Genomic DNA, 25,090 nt, shown 5'->3' on the forward strand with positions numbered 1-25,090 from the left:
GACGCCTGGCTCAGAGTTTCCTGAAGGGCCAAATCAGAAAAATACTTTTAAAGAACAAACTAACACACACCCTATGGAGTATTTCTGTTTATAACAATTCCAAAGCAGGCAAAATTAAACTATTGTATAGGGATGCATACATAGTAGGTAAAACTATGAAGAAAAGCCAGAAAATAATGATCCCAGAAGCAGGATGGTGCTTACCTCTAATGGGAGATGGAGGTTGTGATTGGGGGAACGTGAGGCATCCTGGGATGCTAATAATGTTCTATTTCTTAAAATAGAACTAGTAATTAGCCTTTATAATAAGTTTTTTAACTACACTCTCCTATATATATATATGCATGCTCTATCTCACAATTTAAGGAAAAGGAAAGAACAAACTGTACACATCAAGGTATCAAGGCATCCTGTAGATTTGAGAGACTGCCTCTGGTATTTTAGAAAGAAAGGAACCAGAGGCCCAGCTGGCGTGGTTCAGCGGTTGAGCATCAACCTAGGATCCAGGAGATCTCAGTTCAATTCCTAGTCAGGGCACAAGCCCGGGTTGCAGGCTCCATCCCCAGTCAGGGGTGTGCAGGAGGCAGCCGATCACTGACTCTCATCATTGATGTTTCTCTCTCTCTCTCTCTCTTTCCCTTCCTCTCTCTGAAATCAATAAAAAAATTTTTAAAAAAAAAGAAAAGAAAAGAAAAGAAATGAACCAGGAGTTAATATGATGGTTTCATGAATGATCTTGCAAAAGATAATCTTTTCTAATTGTGGCAAAGAGCTGGGCTTGTTTGGACTGAAATGTCCGGTGGGAACTGAGGACTCTCATTTTTGTCACAGACCTTCCTGATGCTGGGACAAACACAAATGCAGACTCCACAGGACCAGGATTCTAATCCTTATCTGGCCAGCAAGGAGCTGGGTAAGCTCCCTAAACCTCCGTCTGCCTTCATGACCTCATCTATAATCGAGAAGAATTATACTAGGTGACCTGCCACCTTTTAAAGGAGGACATGGGGATAATGCAAGTGTTCCTAATAGCACTTTCTACCTCACTGTCACAGAGCCACAAGGCCTATTATGCTAGTGGCCCCTGTTTATGTTACAGGATTATTGAGGTGATCAAATGAGATGAAATAAAGTGCTTTGAATATACTAAAGCTCTGTACCAACTTAGAGGATTGTTGGGTCTCAGTTTCCCACATTTGCCCCTCTGACCCCACATGCTTCAAGGAAACAGCAAAAATACCCACTCGGGCACAGTGCCCCAGGCACCGTGGCTGGGAGGGTGCTCAGGGAGCACAGGGCGAGCCCACGGATGGGGAGGCTGACTTTAGGGGAGCCTGGCCACTGACTGTGGTCCTCACTGTTGTTCAGCCTTACCCACCTCTCTAAGCCTTAGTCTCCTGATCCTTCCAATGGGGTGCTGGTTGTATTGCCCACCTCAGAGGGTTATTATGAGGACCGAGGATTGAATAAAAGTGATAGGTGAAATACATGCCACAATACTGACCCGTATCAAGGGAAGTCCTTGCTTCTTTAAACAAATTACCCGTGGATTTAGCATTTTCTTAGAATTTCTTATGACAAGATAGGCTTGCCTATTAGTTTTACATGGGATTTATAAGTGTTTTATGCAAATGCAATTGATATTTGTAAAAGGGAGCTAAAACTTAGTGTGAATCTGACTCCATATTGTAATATAAGATGTTTAAAAAGTGAAATCTGGTGTGGCTTCTGCGTTTATTTTGTGACTGAGCAGAATGAGCATTTTTGTGGTTCGCTGTTATACAAAAGTGTAATTTAGAATTTTATGTACCAACTTTGTGCCCGCAGCTTCCCACACTTCACATTCTCAGGGCACATGGGAGATGGAAGGATGTGACTTTGGAACCCAGAGCTGGATTACAAGGGACAGGGTCACTCCCCTCCCTGCCATCACCTCCAAGCCTTAAACGGTGCCTAGGGAGCCCTAAAAGCCCAGGGTTAGAATGAAGGAGACCCCACCTCAGATAAATAAGACTAAAGCTGGCAACCCTCCCTTCCTAGTCCAAGAGAAGGAAACTTTTTTCTCTAGTTGTTAATAACCAGCCACCACTACTTGAAAAAATCCCAACAAATGTAGGTGTGCCCCATAAATAAATAGCTGACTCTGGCCAACCACCACCATTCCTCACGGCTCAGCCTAGGCTGGCTCTGTGGCCTTCTAAATGGGATGAAGGAGAACTGAACTGGAGACTGTTAGAGGCTGGGCAGGACTTCAGCACCCACGTCCAACCCCTCCCAGGGAGGGCTGTTCCTTCTAGAATGGCTGAGCACGGAGAAGGGGCCCAATACCTCTTATGATCTCACACCCCAAGAACCAGCTGAACTCTTCAATGCAAAATTCTAACGAGGGAAACTCCTGGATGGCGGGGGTGATGGTGTCGTTCTTCCATCTCCTATACAACCAACCCAGACACGTGGCAGCTGTCACCTCCATCTGCCACTTTGAGATATATACCAGTTCCTGAACTTGTCCAATGTCTGCGTCCAAGCTTTCATTCTTTCAGCATCAAACATTGATTGAACTCCTGCTATGGATATAGTACTAGGTTAGGCCCTCCAGGCATACAAAGAAAAATGACAAGTAGCTCCTGCCATCAAAAACCTTACAAACCTATATCTAGTGATGGAAACATCCAGACTAACAAGAAGTCAGTCAGAATGAAACAGGTGTTTGCCCTGGCTGGTGCTGCTCTGTGGTTAGAGCGTTGGCCCACAAACCAAAGGTGGTTGTGGGTTTGATTCCTGGTCAAGGGCACATATCTATCTGGGTTGCAGGTTCTATCCCCGGCTCTGGTCGGGTGCGTGCAGAAAGCAGCCAATTGATGTGTCTCTCTCACATCAATGTTTCTCTCTCTCCCTCTTTTTCTCCCTCCCACTCTATCTCTAAAAATCATAAAAGGAAAAAATATCCTCTGGTGAGGATTAAAAAAAAAAAATGAAATAAGTGTTTAATAAAAATACAATATGGTATTACAGGAATTGAACAAAACCTTAAAGAATGGGTGTACGGAGTGGGCAAGGTTTACAGTTGTTCGTATGGGAAATAATACAATAATTAAGAAATAATAAACTCTGTGTTTTGCATACTCACAACTGTAAACCTACTTTTGTCCCACCCTGTCTATAAGTATGTTTGTTTCTCTGAGCCCTACTCCTCCCTGCCCATGGCATTATAGGTTAGGGCCAAAACCAAGTCCTTTAGTCCTTTAAACTTGACCTCTAATGAATGTCAACAAAGATTAGGATAAATGATAGCTTAGTAATACAGAAGACCAAGTTTGCTTATGCTCCAAATAGAAAACCCAATTATTCTCATTGTTAAAAACGTACATGGTCAAAGCTGAAAGGAGCAGGTGCAATGGAAACATTCATTCCTCCCGTGGAAAACAAAGAGGCAGGGAACAAAGGAGCAGCGCTTTCTGGATTTCACCCAAGATGCAAGTGCTCTGGGAAAAACTGCTGGAAGAACCCGAGGCTTTGAGTCAAGTATAAACTCACTCCCATCTCTTCAAAGCGCATTCTTATGCTGCTGATGTTGACCAACAGGCGTGTCCTGAACTCAACAACCCTGGAAGGCCCCCCACAGAGGTCTAACGACATTGGGAACTGAGACTCACCTGCCAGGTCTCACAAACATCGCCTGTGTGCAGCTTCACCTGCGATGAACAGTGGGGTGCATTTCCCCACCCAGAGCCCCAGGGACCCACGCCTAAGGCAGGTGAGCAGCAAGTAGCCATGATGCATGACAGCCTTTGGATAGTCAGGGTGTGGTCCTTGGATAATAAATACGCCCTAAATATTTTATAAAGTGGAACATGTATCTGAATTAGTCCCTGGGAACCAGCAGTAAAACCATATTTCAGCTCTACCTCTCACTTGATCTAGTTTTTTAACCTCTCGAAGCCTCACTTTCCTTATTTGTACAGCAAAGCTAATAGCTCCTAATTCATTTGGTTATGAGGTGGAAAGAAGCTAATGTGTGCAAATCACTGAACATAGTAAGGACTCAAAAATTACACACACACACACACACACACCTGCATGCATGCACACATAGCATACACGTACCTGCATACATGCACACACACACACATATACCTGTATGCGTGCACACACATAGCACACACACCTGCATGCATGCACATACAAGCACACACACACTTGCATGCATGCACGCACAAGCACATACATGCCTGTATCTCCACATTGCAGCAGCATTCACATATGCTTCTGAAAGGAGGGGAAGGCATTCTCTACTGATGTGTTGGGCCAGCAGCATCAGGTTCGCCGGGAGTGTGTTAGAAATGCAGAATCTCAGTCCCTGGGCTCAATCTATGAATCAAAGTCTGCATTTTTCACAACATCCTCAGGTAATTCACTTGTATATTTAAATCAAGTTTGAGAAGCCACCCAAGTCTAGAATGAAGACCCAACTAAACTGCACCTGGGACTCAGCGTTTGGCCCTAGGTCGTTCTTCCCAGGGACTGCTGGGCAGGCACAAATGGCAGAGCATGGTGTTTTAAAAGGCAGGGTGAGCGAATGGTGGTGTGCTGGAGTTGTGGGTGGCTCAGAATAGAGAAAGGAAAGGGCAGAGGGAATTTGAGAGAATTGTAAGTAAATTTCCCATGTGGGTCATTTTTACTGATACCCCTTCAAGAAAGGAATTCCTAGGATGAGAGCAAGGCCTCCTTCAATTCCCTATTTCAACAAAGTATCAGGTATGTAGGTCCCAGCCCTGGAGCAGGTCTGAAAGAAATGTCAGGTTTCTCAACTATAAAATGAAGAGCTGGTTCAGAATTAGGCAATCTCCTTCATTTCTTCCAGTTTTAACAATCCTTCTGCTCTTGTTTCTCTCCCCTCATTTTCATTCTTTGCCCTACACTCCTATCTGCTGAATACGTGCATCAGGAAAGCAGCCAATCTTTTTGGGGTGAAATTCTACTGACAATGTTAACAGCCATTCTGAATAATTTAGGCAAAACAACACACATTTTTCTCAATTATTTGAACAGTTAGGCAAAAAGCAGGCTTTTATTCACTTCTCTGGATCATGAACATTTTAAGGGGTTAATTTAAGAAGTTGCCAGTTTTAGCAGATGTTTTAGGTCAGAATACAAGATGTCAATTCTAAATCTATTATCAATAGAAATAGCCTTAACATTCACTTTGGCTTCTCCAGTAGATCAGAATGACCTATCTGCATTACAACCAGCAGATCAAAATCTGTAACTGAGACAAAAAACTCTCCCAGATAGCCCTGTATCCCCCACAGAATTTTAATTTGCTAGTTTGGAAAGAGGTAGCCTCATCTTAGCTTTAAGTATATAATGCTTTGGAGCATAACCGAGACTTTCAGTCGAGCTTTAAAGTTTATCAGTTTTTGCTTGATTATGAATTATTATTTCTCTTCTATTTTGCTAATATATTATATAGTAGCAAACCATTTCATTAGTTGGATTTGACATATTATTTGGATTTTATCAAAGGGAAAGTCTTCTACATAAAACTAGCTCCTTTGAAAAAGAGCTCGAGTATTTATATGGAATTTTTAATACACAAACACAGCTGAACAACCTTCCTGGGTAGGGAGGGGGTGGGCTACTGAGAGCATAGGATGGTCAGGGAGGGAGCTCTATCTATTTCAAGCTCACATGCTCAGCAACTTCTCCAGAGAGCTTCACATTTCAGTTTCTGAACCTAAATTTCCTTTCCACGAATGTCTGATGGATTGATTCATGTTCCCCAAATTCACAAGAGGTTGGCTTATACCCCCAAGACTTACAAACTTCCCTAAATGGAAAATACAGCAAAGAAAGAGACTTCCATCTACTAGGTCATCAAGGCTTCTTTAGAAAGCAAGCCAAGTGAGCTACCACATGCCTGCTGCTGCTGTTTAAAGGCAGGGACAAGTCCTAGAAAAAATTGTGTCAGGGCTTGACTTAGAGACTCCTGCTTTTCAACTTGCAGTTCCCCAAGGCATAAGGACCCCAGAGGAAGACCGTGGTGGCAGATAGTTTTCTTCCAAGCATAGTGGAGTAGACACCCAGATGCAGGAGACTTGGTTTACCTGTTAGCACCCTGGCACAGAGTAGGTGGTGTCTGTGTTTTTTCAACTATGTCAAAAAGATGAATTTGCTTAAGGCGGCAAAATGTAATAGCTCAAAAATGAATAAATGTTAAAGTTCTGCTAAGCCTGTGATGTCCATCAATCAACTGAAAAACACCACTCGGCTCTCACATGTCGTGTGTGATGTGGATGTGGGGGATGCTAATGTCAGGTATTATGCCTATGAGGCACAGGCAGTGACAGTCTTTAAAAGGCCTTGTCTACCTGTAACTTGTTTTCATTTACATTTCTACTCTGCAGAAAAAAGGAAAAAAAAAATCCGTTCCTTTCATTTGACACAGGCAAGTTTAGAAAAATATAGGCATTAAATTAACCACCAAGTTAAAACAATTGCTGACTATAAGCTGCAAATTTGGCCACAATGTAACTATTCAACCCCAAGAAGAGTGTATAAAAACTTCACCACTGACCTTCTGCCTGTCTGGCTCCTGGCTCTGGTGCTGTTGGGAAATAAAGTGAAAGGTTTATAACCCTGATCTTTCCTGTTGCAAGCTCCGCCCACTCAAGGGATTGGCCAGGGAGTATTCCAGTTTGTGCATACCACCAGGGCTTCATTTTTTATCCACTGTTAGTGTATTTGGTGGCACACAGTTACCCAAGGAAGAAGAAACTGAGACTCCATTGGCTCACTCAGCACAGACTGACTGAGTACCACCCTGTCCCACGCACTCTTTTCGGCCCCGGCCCTAGAACGGCGCGCTCAACAGACCCAACCCCTGCACCTGCGGTGCTTCCCTCCTACGTGGGGAAGACAGACAGTATAAACATATAAACAGATACCTGCAGTGTGTTCAGATAACAACAGCAACACTGTATGAGATGGTTATAGGTTAAGGATAAGTGAAGTCTATGACAGCGTTGTTACAAGGGACAAGAGGGAGGAGCTGGGAATACTTTGTTATAAGGTACTTGCACTACCTGTAAAGCAGTAGAGTGTTATTTGAAAGTGATCTTTGTTTAGCTTAAATATATATTGCAAACTCTAGGACAACAATGAAACTTTTTTAAAAAATGAGCTACAATTGACGTGTTCAGAGAAAATGGAATCATATAAAATGCTCAGTTAAAACCAAAGAAGACAGAAAAAGAGGCGACGACCAAAGAAAAAGAAACAAAGAACATGGGAAACAAAGAGAAAACAGTTACAAACGTGGTAGATAGTAATTCAGCTGATAGTGGGGAAGGGCACATAATAAGAATAGAGCCACAGTTGTTTAATAATCATTCACCTTACAAACTATAGATAAGAGGTTTTCTTACAGACCCTGAGAAACCGGAGGATGAGACGAGGCTGTAAAAAGATAAGATGCCTCGGTGAGTCCACTACTCAGAAAAGAAATGCATTTTGAGAACAGACCAAGGACAGGACACCCTTTGATTTGGTTGCTGTGCCTGGACCCTGACCCCTCTGGGAGTTTGCTCAGGAACGCTAACCGTTCTCTGGTCCCAGGAGCGGGCTGGGCCGTTTGTAGTGTCACAGATTAGCCACCTGGTTATCAGACTTTGAGCTCCTGAAGGCCAGACTGCAGACCCGACCCTCCCTTTTCCCTGTTACACTTGCAGCTCGCAGCTGCATGCAGTTATCCTCTCCCTCCCTGGTATATAATCAGCCAACTGGTGAGGGGTGTCAGAGCAGAATTTCCGGGGTGACCGACCTCTCCCTCCTTTTGCTGGCATTATTGGAATAAATGCTCATATGTGAGTCAGCCCTGTCCCTGCTTAATTTGACTCAAGTAGTGACAGGCAGCCTCGGACCCCGTGTCTGGTTTCCCAACCACATCAGTAATGAATTTAAAAGTCGCCTTAAGTGCACCAATTAAAAGACAGAGGCTACGAGTGGACTAAAACAAGATTCAATTATGTTTTCTACAAGGAACCCACCTTAAAAGTAAAGACAATGATAGATTAAACAGATGAAATTGGCAGAGGTTGTCCCGTGCTCTGAAGAAAACAAAATAAGGGGATGAGAGAGAGGTGTGTGGGTGTGGGGGGAGTGCCACAGGCCTCCTGGCCAGAGGCAAGCCCTTGGGTGGGGACATTTGCGCTGATAGGACAAGAATAAAAAGCACATTCGATGAATAGGGAACAGCAGATAAAAGAGCCCACGATGGTTGCTGTTGCAGACCCTAGCCCGTGGAAGTCACTTTCTGCTCTGTTGGGCCCCCCAGGAGGTTGGCGGTTATGGCCGGTCCCAGCCAGGCAGCAGGAGATCAGGTGTTCCCTGCGGCACCCCGTCTGCCAAAGCCTCTCTGAGTGGCTAATGCTGGGTCCCGGGCTCATTAAGTGCTGCACCTCTTCTTTCATCACAGATACCAGACACCAGAGCTTTTGTAACTGCCCCATTTATTCGTGGCTGTGCCCTTTAACCCCACGGGTTCACCTGCGGTGGATTCTAGACGTTGAGCCTCGTGTCACCCCTCTGCTCGTGTTCCCTGTCTCACGTGTTTGGGTCCAGCCCTGATGTCTTTGAGGATAAATGGCCCAGTGCCTGGCCTCCTACTGTTACCACCAGGGCCTGGTGGCTCATGAAAATGGGAGGGAGGGGAAAGGTTTGAGACTAATGGACAGGAGTCTGGACCAAAAGGGGATTGGGACAAACTGGGAAATGCCACCTGAGGCAGGGTGGAGGAGGGGAACTAGTTTCCAGCATGGGAAGTGAACTGCACAATTTAAGGTCATGTAACCACGAGCAGGAAAGCCATGGGAATCTGTCTTCATTGGAAACAGCCTGGCCTCTTGTGTTTATTTTCTCTAATCCTCCAATTCAGTGCAGAAGCCAAACTTCCTCCCTGCTTGTTTCCTCAAAGGGCCAGCTTTGAGGGCCCCCTGGTGTCTAATAAGAGAATTAAAACCCAAAGAGCAATGTTTACAAAATGGCTTAAGGTTTACATAGCAGGCTCTTGATTAATATTGTCAGGCAATGGCACTGGAGAGTAAAATCACAAAATAGTCCAAATTTCCTGCCATCCCACCAAACTCAATAATACAGACCCCTGGATATTATCAAGTCCATGTCTAAATTAATCTCATGTGTAAATTAATCTTCAAACGAGTGTAAATGTTTCTCTTCCCGGAAGAGTTTGGAAGGAGCAGGCCAAAAGACCACCCTCACTCTGACACCAACTGCAAGTTCAACGGGGTGACCCCAAAAACACCCTCAGGCTCGACAATCCGCTCAAAGAACTCAAACAGAACTCACTGAAAGCTGTTGTACTCACGGCCATGGTTTATTACAGGGAGAGGATACAGGCGGAAACCAGCAGGGGAAGAGACCCACAGAGCAGAGTCCAGCAGGTTCCAAACATGAGCTTCCAGCTGTCCTCGAGGTAGAGTCGTGGACAAATTAACTCCTCCTGGTAATCACGTATGACAATGGAGTATTGTCAACCAGGAAGCCCACCCAAGCCTTGAGTCCAGAGTTTTTATTTGGGCTCCATCATGTGGACATAACTGACTGCCCACGTGGCTGATCCAACTCCAGCCCCTCCAGTGTTAGGCTGACACCGCAAGACCCAAAGTCCCCACCCTACAGGGCACTATTGGTGTGGCTCAAATCACACTTGTTACTGTCTGGTTGGCCCAAGGCCGCCGGGCAAACAAAGGCACTCCTCTCAGGCATGACATTCCAAGGGCTTTGACATCACCTCCCAGAAGCAAAGATCAGACCTATCTTTGGGAAGGGTGAGTGTTTTCATTACACACTCCCTCCTTTTCCTCTTTTTCTTGGCTCTCGCTCTCAGGATCCTGCCGGAATCTGGGCCTCTCCCTCAGAGGCAGCAGCCGGGGCCACCACTGCTCCTAGGGCCTGGCCCAGTGCTACATGTGTTACCAAGTCCTTGCCCGTCCAGAAATTCTAAATATTAGAGTGATGACAGTGTCTTCACACTATTAAAGCGAACACAAACAACCTGGGTGTCTGCACTTGGTTTTCCTCCAATAAAACACTAAGGCCCTTGCAATGATTGTGACAGGCATTAATGATCACCTCATGACTTTTTTTTTAACATCTGAGCAAAACCCTCTCCTGCAGTAAGGGATGAATGTGTCCCCGCTATGAGCCTTCCAAAATTACTTCTGCCGTTGACACATCTATCTCCCCTACTGTGTGGTCAATTTTCCTAGAGCAGGGGCTCTGTTCTAGGGTTCTGCCTCCTGGAACCCTGCTTGGCACATCATAGGTGCTCAATTAATATTTGAGCCATAAATCAACACATGTTTAAAGCAGTATGAATAAATCATCCTTTTAGTCTGAAATGCAAAAAACTCAAGCCTACAAATGAACATCGGGGTAATAAGATAAAAGTAATACACATTTATATTTTCTTATACATATACCAAATATAACTGGAAGGATTTACAAATGATAACTGTGTTTGCCTGTGGGGAGAATCAGGTAGTTGGGGGCAGGGCTAAAAAGAATACCTCCAACTGTATGGCCTTTTATACTTTTTTGATTTTTGAACCATGTAACTGTATTACAGATTCCAAACAATTTCACTGAAAAATTCTAGAACAGGGCAATGATTTGTCAATTCTTTATTTTGGCTAATATCGACTGCATTCATTACTATCATGGACTTATAATAGCTCAGAGGAGAGATATTCACTAGATATTCTGTTTTTATAAAGACACTAAAAAATTAGGAAGAGACCAGATGGAGTTTAGAATGGGAGGAGAGGAGAAAAGCAGCTCAGGGGAAGAACATGAGGTCCTGCCCATTCCTGTTACCAGGAAATGAGTTCAGGCCAGATCTAAGTTAAATGCCAGACTCTCCAAAAAGGTTTTCAGAAAAAGATTCCATAACAATTATTCACTGGACAAAAACATGTCAATGTTTGTAGAAGAGATCTTGACATGAAAGACCCAACTTAGGAACAACTATACATAGCACCACGACAGAGCTGGGATCACGGCAGCCTGGCATCGATTAAGATACAATTGTGGACACAGCGATCTCTAGGGGCAAGTTCTCACTCACAGACGCATGTGCTGTTTTATGGCATAAAGACGTTGTAGACGGTTCTCACGTAGATCTCATCGGGAGGAGGCTTCTTTTTGCTGCCAGGTTCAAGAAATTTCCTAATTGTGGGGACATTACTTATTTTCACTGTGTACTCCTGAAAAAGGGAAACACAGAAGTTCAAGGTTAACCACAAAGGTATGAGTTACTATGAAAATATGGTTGTTCAAAATGGCCCATCCATCCAGTTTGTTCAGTAAGTATTTACTATAGGGATCCAACCAGAACTGTAACGCAGCATCCACTCGGGTCTGATCTCCTGATAAGATTAGTTACAATCTCTGCCAACAACGGCAGGTATCTACACCAGGCTTTATGCAAATCTCACAGTTCATACCAAAGAGAGAGCAAAATTAAAAAGATACTTAAAATAGGATCATGATACTTGCTTAAAGAGAAAAAGGGTGGGGGAAGACTTGAGAAGTGCCTCAAATATATTGATCTGCTCAGAAAATACATGAGTAATTTAAATGAAAGTGCTTTAAAAAGTCATCAGAGGGTACAATTTAGATTTTCAGATTCAGCTTTCTTGGACTTTTCTTCACTCCTAATAGCAAATGAATCCTCTTCCTGGCTGTGTGTTGGAAATGGCCAGCTGCATTTTTTTGTAGCCTAGGGCTCAGATACCAGAAATTTATGTAAACTGGAATGGAAGAAAAAAAATCATATTTTTCATAGTTATATCTTACCAATTCTCAGTTACTGAGGAAAAAAGTCTACTTTGGCCCTAACCGGGTAGCTAAGTTGGTTGGAGCGTTGTCCTATATACCAAAAGTTTGCAGGTTAGGTTCCCAGTCAGGGCACATTCCTAGGTTGGGGGTTGGAGCTCCAGTCAGGACGTGTAAGGGAGGCAACAGATAGATGTAATTAACTTTAAAAAAAAAACATATCCTCGGGTGAAGATTAAAAAAAAGTCTACTTGATCCAGTAAAAATTTTGAATTCTATGAAGAAGTGTATATCCGTCATATGTAATTATTCTAATAAAATCTTTCAAAGTAAAGAGGTCACTTATTTAAAAAGCTACTACTTATTAAACGTCAGTTATAAACAAAGCACAGCCTTAGGCATGCCCACACACACACACACACACATACCATTAACACAGACTCTGTCAATGAATTCTATATAGATATGACATTCTCTTTTTATTACTTATTTGAACTATTTGTACTATCTAGTTTTGAATATCATTCCAATATTGAGAAGCTTATTCCATAGGATTTATCATTTAAAAACTTATGTGGAGTTTATACTTACCATGTATAATAAAACTGTTGTGCCGCTTGACTTTTTCTAACTCTTTAATTAATGTAGAAATGACCCTTCAATTAAACTCAGATCTAATGATAGATTCTAAAGTCCTTTAATATTAATGTTTGATCTGATCAGAGGTTAAAACTGTATTTACACCAATGTGCCTGGTGTTTAAAAACAAGTCGTTAGCATCATGGATGAAAATACCAGGAGGTCCCTGGGCTACTTCAAGGACCGATTGGTATTAAAGTCAAATTAAACAGCAATCATCTCTGTGCCTTCAAGAAGAAATGAACATATAACTATATGTTGAACTATAGAATGCCTATTTGCCTTGTTGAAGATTTTTATTCTCATTTTCTGGATATAGGCATTAAACTGGTTGTCTCATTAGTATATCAGAATGATGTTTACTGGACTTGGAAAAATTATTTTTAAAAAGACAAAAAACTTTGTGTTACTCTTGGGAGATGAAGTATGTCTCTCTCTTGGCCTTTGACCACTTGGTCAAAGATGTGTCAGTGTCGTCTACATCTTGACAACCTTTCTCTAAAGGACCGGTTAGTAAATATTTTAGGCTTTGCAGGCCATACGTTATCTCTAACAGAATTACTCAGCTCTGCCGTGGTAGCACAGAAGCAGTGTAGACATACATAAATGAATGGGCCAATAAAACTTATCTATGGACACTGAAATTTGAACTTCATATAATTTCATGTGTCATGAAACATTATTACTCTTTTGGCATTTTCCCCCTAATGTTTAAAAATGTAAAAGCCATTCTTAGCTCAAGAGCTGTACAAAAACAGGTGGCAGGCCTGATTTAGCCTGGGGCGGGTGTCACAGTTTGCCAAACCCCAGTATAGAGGAAAGCCTATTGGACTTGCACATAAAAGGCTAAGGTTCTAGGCACAACTCAGGGATCCACTAGCGGGGTCATCTCAGCTGCTGACTTCTTTACCCTGGGTCTCTATTTCCTCATATGTATACTGAAGGCTGTGGAGGAGATTAGTTTTTTTAAAGCCCTTTCTGCTTCAAAACTATGGTCAATCCTGCCAGAATAATAGTGAGGAATAGGCTGAGCCACACACAGGTCTTTCCTGGGAATTTCTGGGAAGGAGAATGGTGGGAGCTCTTTGGGATGATATTCAGGGTGCCTTTCATTTGCTCTCACCATGCAGGCCTGGACATTTCCAGCCTGAGGCCACATTATTTCTGAGACTGGGAGCCATGCCCTGGTGATGAGACTGTTTTTGAGGCTGATGCTCACACATTCCTGTCAGTACATTCAGCAGGAACAGATGAGGAGCATCCTGCCCATGCAATTACTTTTTTCAATATATTTTTATTGATTTCAGAGAGAGGAGAGAGGGAGAAAGAGATAAAAACATCAATGATGAGAGTCACTGATCTGCTGCCTCTTGCACGCCCCCTCTGGGTATCAAGCCTGCAACCCCGGCACGTGCTCTGCAGGGGAATCTGTTACCTCTTGTTTCACAGGTCGACGCTCAACCACTGAGCAACAACTGGCCGGGCCCATGCGATTACTTCTATGGCAAGTCCCTACTGGCTAACTGTATGAAGTTTTTTCCAAGAGTGTAGTTATGGAACAAAACTAAGATAAAACTTCTTTCACATGTAAATGACTTTTCATCTCTACAGATCTGGGGAGCAGAAAAACAATTTCAGGTCCGCATCTTCATTTCATTTTACCAACTAGAATCTAAAAAAGTTATACACACACACACAGCCAACCAATCAACAGACATCGAAGGAAGGCCTAAAAGTTCTGGGCCAATCTTCTAATATGCGGTTTCGTTTACCTGGAGGTGAGGAAATGAAGCCAGGATATTGGGAATTTTCTCCTCTAGAGCCAAAATGGTCTGGAGTAGAACGATGTCTGCAAGGCTCAGCTGATTCCCCACCAGGAACCTCTGCCCATGCTCCCTTAGGACCTGCAGGATACAAGTGTTTTGCATGGGTCACAGTACTCTACCCCGAGGAACTGATGAAGCTACTGGGTCGGTGCAGTATCTGAGAAGGGGTGAAGTATGGCCTTACCCTTTCATCTCTTTATTAATAGTATCAATGAAGAGGAAGCTCCCTATATCAGAGTGCGTGTGCACAAAAGGTATAGAAATTAAAGCACCGTTAAATATCTGCTTTATATCAGAACGAACCACTGTAAAGGGGAAGGACATATTAATTCTGGATTTATGCTTTCAAAGGATACATCTATTCCATAAATACATCCACAGAAATGAATTAGCCCTCATGAATTCAGGAGGCTGGGGAGGGGGGGGAAGTGATGTAAGAAGTAACGATAGGTCCTCACCAAGGAGTCCAATCTTGCTTGCTAATTGTTTGTACAAACATCAGCACTTGTAGTCATAAACTGGACATGACTATAAAAAAGCAGGCTTCCTTTCGCATTTTCTAAGCCAGAGAAAATAAGAAGCATAAGAGTCCATCTGGACTCCCATGCTGAGAGTACCGTCCAGGTGCAAAGTCACAGGAATGGTAGAAGGGGACATCCCCTTGGCAGCAAATTCTCAGATGCTCACGTGGGAAGATGCACGCACACGTGTGTGTGGTGTGTATGAGTGACAGGGACCCTGCATACCACTCTAAATCAAACACAGCCAGTGGCGCCAGAGTGGGGGAGCACAATGAATCCAGAATTTGTAGTCCAAGAGCTGAATTCCATTCCCAGCTCTCCTCCTTGGGCACATCACCCAATCTCTCAGTGATTCTGCTTCGCTATGCATAAAAGAGGGGTAACCATTTTTAGCTCATGTGTTGGGTGCTGGGAGGAGCTGACATCATCTGGGCTACAGGGACATAAGAACCAGCGATGGCCTTTCCCCACGGTTCCTGCTCCTCCCTTGTCATGCCACATTTCTGCACTGCCATATTTTACATTCATGCAGTGCCTGTGGGCAAGAGAGCATGAAACCAAGTGACAGGAACCCCCAGGAGACACCTCCCCTTCTTAAATCTAATTCCACGAAGATGGCCAGAGGGCATTTGCCAGTTTCATATTTTTACATTGTCTTCTTTTATTTTTTAATTGAAACATTTAAAACACCTCTCAGCTGAGAAAAAGGAGTTTGACACTTAGAAAAGCAGACTACTAAGACGAGGTAAATAACAAAACAGAGAAGAGCAATAAAGGGCAATGGTTCTTCTCTCCACACTGAACTGTTATGTGGGATGCCTGATACATAACGCTGTTCAGCAATGTTTGTGGAGTGAAAGAATGAATGAATTATGGAGTGTCTGCTTTTCTGTACCTTACACAGGGCGGGCACCCGGTGAATGTAAGGAATCATGATGCACGTGAGTGGTGAGTCCAGGTTTTTCCAGACTCCTGAATAATGTGGTCCTAGTGAGAGGCTCCGAGACATCCCGGTTTTGTGCCTCATGGCTACTGTCAGCTCTCAGGAGGCCAGCCGGGTCAGCCCAGCGGGGCTCAGACTTACACTGTCCTGAGCGGGGAGGGGCATTGGCGGCAGCTCCCTTGTGGTCTGGTTATGCTGTGTTCATAGGCTTCCCTGCCACCTACCTTTTCAAACACAGGGAAGTATCGCAGGATAGCCTTCTGGGCCATGCTAACCACTTCCTTCTGTTGCTCGTCTGGCTTTAGGAAAGGGTGCATGATAATCAGCTCCAGCAGGTCCAGCGTTCCCTCCACATACATGTCAATCCTTAAAACAAAAAGCAGGTTCCTTAGTTTCCCCTATCTGAGAACTCATCGGCTTCCACAACTAAGAATCCAAAGTGCTTTTTCTCTTAAGATCTTCTCTGGCAACTTAAGTACCAGGAAGCATCTATCTACACCTTTCTCGTAAGAGGAAAGATGCTACTTACAATCTGGAAAATTCCTTCAGAAAAATCTGTCACAAACCAGATAGCACAGCAGTCATGATGGCCCTCTCTCCCCAGCCCCTACTCCTCCACTCTCACTCCACACCCATGAGCAGTGTGGGTGGAATTCCACATTTATAAAAAAAGAGTGGATATCGTTTCTGGAATGCTTGGTATGCATCAGGCATGGTGCTAAATACTCTGCATCTGTTATTTCACTGAATCCTATGACGTTATGAGGACTGCACTATTATCCCCACTGCACAGGAAGCTCATCAGGACTCCAGAGCTTAACACACTGCCTAGGGTCATGCATCCAGGAGGTAAAAGGACTGGGCTTTTGAGCTCAAATCATAACTCAAGGCACATTATCCCAGGCCTCGGATGTCATAGCAGCTTCCTACTCCTAATACTCAAGGGTAATAGATTTGCAAGAATGGTAAGAAGTATTATGAAAGAGTTAAAAGATGTTGAACCCTGCAACCACCACACTCCAGATACAGGCTCCAGTATCTGAATTCGGTTCTTTTCTATCGTTTTACTCAGACTCTCCTTACTGATTTTGCAACTGGTCTTCATGACCTGCCAGGTTTTCATTCCCTGTTCACACTAGTGATACAAGACACAAAGTAGATGGGGGTGCTACAAGGACTGCAGATCAGCTAAAGCATCATAAGAGGGGCCACAGTACAGGGTTCTCTCCTTGAGGTCCTTGCCAAAGAGGTTGTGCTTGTCTGCGATGTAGTGGAGGATGCTTCGGGTCTGCACCAACTTCATGCCATCAATTTCAACCATTGGCACTTGCTGGAATAGCAGGTGGTTACCTGGGAATGGAAGTCCAGAGTCAGAGGTGATCTCTTCCCTGCCCCCAACCCCTAAAAAAAGTGCTCTAGGGAATGAAAAGGAACAGTGGGGCCATAGCCTTAGGAAACGTGTAAAACTCCCTGATGACAGATAACTCAACTTCGTTTAGGCAGCAGATGTAGCCATAAAAGCAGCCTGAAAACTGCTTTGCTCTAAACTTCCCCCTTTCATTCTCACCCCTGGAAAAAGACCTACCCACGGTGATAAGGGGGTGGGAATTGAGGGAAGACATTTCTTCAGAGCTGTGGCCAGTAACAGTAGCTATAAATTAATTAAAATTTGAAAAATTTAAAACTCAGTTCCTTAGTTATACCAGATGCATTTCAAGTGCTCGGTAGGCACAGATGGCTAGTGGCTCCCGCATTGGACAGTACAGAATGGAACATTTCCACCCCTGTAGAATATACTCCTGACTGCAGTGCCTCAAGCAGCCCGATGATGAAGCCTAAATCACCAACTGCTACTCAGGTCCACTCGTGGGTGGGTTTTTCTCTTTCACAGCCATAGACACCTTACTACCAACCTCGCTGTCACTGGTTAAAAAGTAACCCACTACTTTCTTCAACAAGCCTTTTTCAAACACTTTCAAACCCCAGGGAGAGATGCAAGTATAGGGGTTCAAGGACTGGGGGCATGTGGGGGTCGAGGGGGGATGAGTGCTCAGTACCTGCCTCGTGAGGTCAGGCAGTGTCACGCGTGACAGGTGGCATTACAGCCTGTACAGCTGGTCCCTCTCAAGGGAGCCCTGACCTGGGCCCGAGGACCCCGCTGATGGTTGGGAGGGAGGCTGCTTACAGGGTCGCTAGGTATTTCTTATGGGGTGTGGAGAGCGGAGGGCTGACCAGGAGGTCATGGGGCCTTTACTGATATCATTTGTCTGGTATTTACTTCGGTGATGCAGCCCCGCCTAAATGGGGACTTTTATCTGCATACTTGACACAGGCCTCGAGCCTCAGATAATTTGGAGGCGAAAGAGGTGAGGCAAAGAGGAGAATTAGTGCTAGTTAATGTAGAGGAAGGAAGGGGGAGAAGGAGGTTGGACGGTGCAGGGGGAGGAGAAAGGGGCGGAGAAGGGCTGTTTACTTGGAAGGCAGAAGGAGCTGCTCTCTCTCCCTGTAGCTCCCCTCTTACAGAAGAGCGATTTCCTGGCAGTCTCAGCTATTATTCCCTCGTGCTGGTCTGGTTTTAGGACACTGTTCTGAATGTTTAGTGTCTAGTGTCAGCAGCATCTTTGCCCTTCCGCATAAATATCAGTTGTTTTTAAAACAAATCAGCATGACCCGGGAGTCGTCTCCTTCCCATAACTCACCATCCTGCAGCTTCTGCAACTGTTCTTTCGTTTCCAAAAACTCTTCATCAAACTAAATTTTAAAAAGAAAAGGCACATGTTATTACAGGTTCAGGACTGCAAATTCCAAGTTAAACTGCTGCAAAATCCGAGAGGAAGAGTACACTTAGCACCCACACCTTGGCTTCTCAAGATCACTGTGTGCTAAGAAACCAGGCTCCTGGGAGAAAAGGTTGATTCTGTCACGTCAGGCAGCAAGGACCAGCAAAGACTAATGAGCTGTGTCAAAGGCAAAGGCACTCAGGACCCTTCCTGAGGGTAATTCCCCAGCCAAATCTGGGACAATTCAAGCATCAAAAAGATTGATGTCAGTTACGGATTATAACACACACCACCAAAAAAAAACCTGTGTCCAGAAATGATACCAAAAACAAGAGAAAGCTCTATTTTTAAACAGCAGAATTAGTGCTAGTTAATGTAGAATTATTGCTAATTAATGATAAAATTAGAAAATTTGCAACTGACAATGTAATAATTGATTCTGATAAGGATCATAAAGGATGCTGAAATCATTGGGTCATGGGGCATAGACTAGTCACACAATCTCAAAGTATAACCCACAAGTTAATTATGACAAAGGAACAATGTACCTGGAGGTCTCACCATCTATTCAACCAAGCGGTCAAACTTAGCTGCCCACTGGGGGACACTCAGAGATGTCCTGTGCTTGCTGCTGGGGCACAATGAGAAGATCACGTCTCATTGGCAGTGTGAAAACATTGCCAGAAACACTTAACCTGGAGCTAACTTCAAGGTGAAAACCAGGTGGAAATTCTGCAACATAAATGGCCTGGAGTCTTTCAAAGTGTCAAGGGCATGGGGAGAGAGAAAAAAGCAGATACTGTTCTAGATGAAAAGAAACTAACAACCAAATGCCTGAATTTTGATTAGATCCTGGATGGGGGTGGGTGCCGGGGGGCAGCTATAACTGCTACACAAATCTGTAAGTTAATATAGGCATGTGGAGGACAATAAGGATGGTATATTAGATATTGTAAACTTAGAATTTTCTTAGTTGTGACAGTGATACTGTGGTTATTAGAACAGTTTATTCTTAAGAGGAAGATATGTGCTGATGTCTGCACCTTACTTTCAACGGATTGAGGGAAATAAAAGCAGAGAGAGAGAAAGGGAGAAAGCAAATGTGGCAAACTGTTAACAATTAAATTTAGTTGAAAGGCATCCATGGTACTATTACAATTTTTCTGTAGGTTTGAAAGTTTTCAAATTAAAACATCAGGGGTGGGGGTGGGGGAGGGGTAAGAAATAGAGTGGAAATAAGTTCCTCTTCCCCTGATGGTACAAAATGTTCTAACACAGCTTCATGTCAGGAAGAGGCGGCCTCCTCCTACCGAGTCCCCAGATGGTTCCCCACTGGTGTCTGCCCTGTGCTGCTCCCAAGTCATCCAAGGGAGGGGCGAAGCTGACCGGCACAGAATCCGCAGTGCCCCCTTCCTCTGTCTCAACTAGCTGACCTGGGGGGAGAGCTGGGACATGGGGTGTAGACACAGTTTCCACTATTCTCCAGGGTCCTTGTGGTGTGAGGAGAGGGGCCTCAGTGCCCCTACAGACACTCTGTCTGGTGCCTCAGGCCAAAAATGTTCTGGACATTTGTCCAAACATCCAACTGGTCAGATGTGGTGCAGGGGATGCTCCCTCCACACTACTGCTCTCAAAATTTTATGACCATGACCATTTAAAGCACAGAGGAAAGTAGGTGGGGGGTGGGGGTGGGGGGTGTCTGACCCCACTCCCACCTTCAGTAACTGAGACTAGAATTGTACATTTTAAAAATGAGTCCTTCTCAACGGTTCTGATCCTGATTTTGGACTTCTGGGACACGCACAATGTGTGCTCTCACTAGAAGAACTCGCTCGTGTTGAACTTTGTAAAGCTATTGGACAGTAAGATGAGACTGGCACCGGGAGGGTGCAACAGAGAAGGAAGGAAAAAGTCAAGCAGAGCTTAGGGGGACCTTGGCGACTCTAGTCCAAACCCGAGGCTGGGTTTCTGTCTACACAGTTGTCTTTGGGCAAATGGAGCCCCAGGCAGTGGAAAAGCAACATCCAGCATAGAGTAACGTCCAAGGACTTGAACCAGTGACTGAGATAGAGGACGCTGGCTCCTGAAGTAGGACCCGCTGCCTTTCAGCAGGTTGCTACCTGGTTACTCAGATGTGTCTGCTGTGCCCGGCAGGCTCAGCCCGATATTGTGACTCTGGGAATCAGAAACTCATCCAGCGGTTGCCAGCTGGTCCCTCCTTATTGTTTCAGATCTGTATGAGCACAAGCTTAGCTAAAAATGCCCTCTGGCAAAGACATGGGGATGCACTCTCTCCACCCCCCAAATATCACCTTTTGGGAATTGCTCCTGTAAACCACACGGTCAGCCCCAGTGAGGGAAGCCAGTCAAGCTCCCTCCACCCTGGTCAGAGTGGGGAGCCCAGGATCCACACTGGGCTAATTACTCTGCCCCACCTACCTGCCCACTGTGATTGGCCTAGGATAGGCAGGTGACTTGACCCGAACGCGTGTGCGTGTGCATGTGTGCGTGTGTGTTATTGTTGTTGTTGCTGAACTTATCTAGGATTGGGTTTCCATTAATGAAGCCAAGAATGCTGACTCCTAGGAGAATAGGAGGGGCAGGGTAGAATGAAAACTGGGAAAAGAGAGGATGTGATGAAGGATTATACTACATACGCATAAAAGACATCCACTGCAAAACTTATTGAATAAACCAGAATTAAGTTCAGAAGCATACAAATGACATAAATAAGCAGACACGTTTAGGTGATGGAGCCAAGAATTTTTTACTCTCCCTCTTTACAGAATTAGAAAATACATCCTGAGACAACAGGGAATGAGGGAACTGTGCTTGGCAGGTCCCGTTGTAGGGGCAGTCCTCACTCGGGTTCAGCAATGCTGCCCTGTGCAAATGAGGGCCCAGTACCACTAGATCTTCTAGTTTCTCTAAAAGTCAGAAATCAGCATTCGTATATAAGAACGGTATCAACTAATGTAGAAAACCGTAAAACGCTGTGTGGGGAGTTATAATGGTATGCAAAAAAACCAAAACCCAAACTAAACAAACAGAACCCCAAACCCCAGACTCAACGACCTTCACTGGTCATCTTTGGAGGTTGCCAGGGTAACAATTCATTATTCTGAAAATTGATAAAGAGACCAAATCAAGCATTAATTTTGCCTTTCCTATATGAGCTGCACTTCAAAGTAATTAAATAGTTAACAAGTGAAAAAATGCTCTTTATAAGAGAATCACAGTTAATAGATTCAGGTGAAATGAAAGAAATAGAAAAATCTCCATTTTGTAACCCCTAGCAGTGGTGATCAACCAGCTGCTAAAACCACTGTCTGAAAGGGTAATGGGGGAACTTTATAATGTGTGGATCAGGCTGACGTCACTGGAACACACTGATCAAGCTCCACACGGCTGAAAAGGAGACAGTCAGACATCATGCACCCTGATGGCGTATAACAGAAATATGCTCACAGAGTCTGGCAGGAAAAAAATGTAGTAAGAAAAAGAAGGAGCCTGGATTTGATCACAGCTCTGGATCCAACTAGTCATTTGCAGGAAATATAGAGAACAGAGAAACATGTTAAAATGAAAGTAAATCAGCCAAATGCAGAATGGGGGAGATTCTACAGGGCAGTTTCTTCCACAAATAAATGGCACTAAAACAAATGAAGACACTTAGCATCCAGATCTTGGCTGTTGATAGCATTTTCTAAGAAAAGGGATGAAGGCTCCTTGGAGAAATGCCTGATTCTAGGGCCAGGGCAAGGAAAATATAAGAGCCTGGAGCATCTTGTTGTGGCAGAAAGTAAGAAATTGATGAAGGGGAAAGAAAAAAAGAGAAAGGGGGTGGGGCTGTGTGGAAAGGACACAAGGGTAAACCTGAAGGAGTCCCAATGGCCAAAACTGCAACAGTTTGAGGAACAAAGTTAAATATTACTGGATTATAACCGGAAGTAAAAAGTAAATATACTTAAGTTCATACTGATATAAATAAATGATTGAATAAATAAATAAATGGAGGGGGGAAAGGCAAATTTCCCTTATATAAGAATTCTAAATGCAGATACTACCCCCTCCAGGAGGAGGAACTTAATTTTCATCATTTTGAGTGTGGGCTAAAAATGACTCACTTCTAAAGAGGGGAAAATGTCCACTTTACAAGAAACCTGGCAGATACCACTGTCACCAAGTGACCAAGGTGAACAGCACCAGTGATAATTCATGTTAATATCATGTAATCCCTGGATATGATGCAATGAAAAGGGCACTTCATCTCTGTGCTATTCTTTCCCTAAACCCCAGTCTAATCATGAGAAAAACATCAGACAAACCCAAACTGGAAGATGCTACAAAAACCCGACCAATTCTTTTAGAAACTGTCAAGATCATGAAATAAAGACTGAGAAACTGCCACAGATTGAGGGAGAATAAGAAGGCATATGACTAAATACAATGTTGGATCCTGGAACAGTAAATGGACATTAGTGGAATCATTAATTAAATTTGAATAGCCTGTAGGTTAACCATGCACCAATTTAATTTGTTAGCTGTGCCATGGTTATGTAAGATGTTCTCATTAGGGGAGCCTGACTGATGGTTATCTGGGAACACTGGGCACTATCTTTATAACTGTTCTATAAATCTAAAATCATTCCTAGAGTTTACTTTTTTAAAATGCAAAGAAAACTGTTAAAGATTTTTTAAATACTGAAGGAAATATACCCAAATGCAATGTGTGGGCCTGACTTAGATCCAGACTGGAATAAACTATGAAAAGACCAGTTTGAGAAATCAGGGTAGAGTGTTAGATGAAAATAAGGAATTGTTAATTTTGTAGGGTATAATAATGGTATTGTGGTTTTAAAATCCTCATCTTTTAGAGATAAAAACTGATGAAGTGATACAATGTTTGGATTTTGCTTTAAAATACTCCCACAAAACAAGTGGAGGGGAGGAGATAGATGAAACAAGAGCAGCATAAAGTTGATGATTTTAAAAATAATTTTATTGAATTTATTGGGGTGACACTGGTTGATAAAATTATATAGGTTTCAAGTGTACAATTCTGTATATTGTATTGTGTGTTAACCACCCAAAGTCTAGTCTCCTGTCACCATTTATTTCCCCCTTTACTTTATTCTACCTCCCCCACCCACCTTTCCCTCTGGCAATCACCAAATAAAGTTAATGATTCTTAAAGCTGGGTGAAAAGTACACAGAATGCATGGCAATGCCCTCCCTGCCTCTGTTTCTACCTGAAAATCCCTGTAAGTAAGAAGCTGAAAGAACAGAACAAAACCCCTGTGGGCCAAAGCATGCACACATGCAGACAAGAAATTCACGGAGACGTATGATTAACAAAGGTCTGGGGGTAACTGGCCCATTTCAGGCTCGTTCCTTTTCTCCTTAAAATAAATATTTCTTGGTGGTAGGTCAGAAGCCCACGGTTAAGTAAAAGTCAAAAGCAAAATGGAATTCCATCCACTACATACCATTCACAAAGGAAAAAAGAAACATGGAAAGGAAGGCATCTGACACCATGAAGCAAGGCTGTATCGCTCGCGGGAGGGGGCTAGCTCGGGTCTCCCCATTTATGTTTTCCTAAAGTCTCCAAGGCGGACACAAATGTGTTTAGAAACAGCGCAGAGGTACCTCCACTCCGGCGGCCGCAAGGACCCAGCGCACGGTCTCCATCCGGCCTCTCCCGTTGGGATAGTGGAGCTTGGGCTTCTTCTCGGCCATGGCGGCCCCTCGGCCTTTCTGAAAAACACGCGCAGCTCCTCCTCCGTCGGGTCCCCAACCCCGTGCCCGGGGGGCTCAATGAATATGCAACGACCGGGGCCCAGGAAACCGGTTAGGTTTCCCCTGCGTTTCACTTATTAAACCCTCCCACCACTTTAAAAACATTAAAACGAAACCAAAAAAAAAAAAAAAATCTTGGCTCTTTTTCTTGGTTTATATTTATTTCTTATTCCGGATCTTGGGAAGCTGCGGCCATGTGTTGTACAGACATTAGTGATAGGTTCAGATCATCGTATACTCCGACTTTGAAAAAAAACCTTAGATTTCCCAAACTCGGCCCGCAGAGGCCAGACGCGGAGGGGTCGCGGCGGATCCCACGGCCCGCGCGTCCGGAGGAGTCACCCTCGCACACGCATCGGTATTGGATCACCGCAGGAACCGCAGGGCGGCCGGGCAGCGTTATTACGAAACGCGCGTCCAGCGTCACGCGTGCGGTGGCGGCCCCGGGGGTCCAGCAGGACCCCGCCCCCGCTGGGAGACGAGCCCCGGCCGCTGCGGAGGCGCCCAGGCCACGGGCTCGGCCACCCGCGCCCAGACCCGGGCGCTCCGTCCGCCTGCCCGCTCAGCCCAGGCTGGACCAGAGGGGCCACCCCGCCGCGCCCGGGCACGATGCGAGCCTGGCCTCTGCCGTCGGTGGATTCGGGCTCCCCGGAGCGGGTTAATAAAAATCCACACAGAGCCAAGGGGGACCCCAAGTGCAGCCAAGGGGCCCACGTTCGTCCAGAC

At 44.4% G+C, this 25,090-nt stretch overlaps 1 protein-coding gene across 2 annotated transcripts; it reads right to left on the bottom strand.

Annotated features, from left to right (window-relative positions):
• Positions 1-9,371: 9,371 nt before the first annotated feature.
• On the bottom strand, positions 9,372-24,743 carry LOC107525820 (glutathione S-transferase A4). 2 transcript variants are annotated; one of them, XM_016198051.2, is made up of 7 exons: positions 24,215-24,743; positions 18,485-18,536; positions 17,003-17,135; positions 16,010-16,151; positions 14,268-14,399; positions 11,147-11,285; positions 9,372-9,520 (listed from the first exon to the last, which is right to left on the bottom strand). In XM_016198051.2, exons 1-6 carry the CDS (start codon positions 24,302-24,304, stop codon positions 11,163-11,165), a joined length of 672 nt encoding a protein of 223 aa, XP_016053537.1. In that variant the 5' UTR covers positions 24,305-24,743; the 3' UTR covers positions 9,372-9,520; positions 11,147-11,162. The 2 variants fall into 2 exon arrangements, with proteins under 2 accessions (XP_016053537.1, XP_016053538.1); XM_016198052.2 differs by lacking the exon at positions 9,372-9,520 and having other exon boundaries at positions 10,689-11,285; positions 24,215-24,742.
• Positions 24,744-25,090: the final 347 nt, after the last annotated feature.

This window comes from Miniopterus natalensis, chromosome 5 (assembly GCF_054644295.1).
Source record: "Miniopterus natalensis isolate mMinNat1 chromosome 5, mMinNat1.hap1, whole genome shotgun sequence".
Taxonomy (NCBI): Eukaryota; Metazoa; Chordata; class Mammalia; order Chiroptera; family Miniopteridae; genus Miniopterus; species Miniopterus natalensis.

What these genes read in the sequence shown, in the direction of transcription:
- LOC107525820 (XM_016198051.2), bottom strand. Translation starts at nt 24,304, where the DNA reads ATGGCCGAGAAGAAGCCCAAGCTCCACTATCCCAACGGGAGAGGCCGG. An exon ending in GACCTCAAGGAGAGAACCCT is followed by an intron (nt 16,152 to 17,002) that starts GTACTGTGGCCC and finishes TTTTGTTTTAAG; the next exon opens with GATTGACATGTATGTGGAGG. An exon ending in CTTCATTTCCTCACCTCCAG is followed by an intron (nt 11,286 to 14,267) that starts GTAAACGAAACC and finishes TCCCTTTTTCAG; the next exon opens with GAGTACACAGTGAAAATAAG.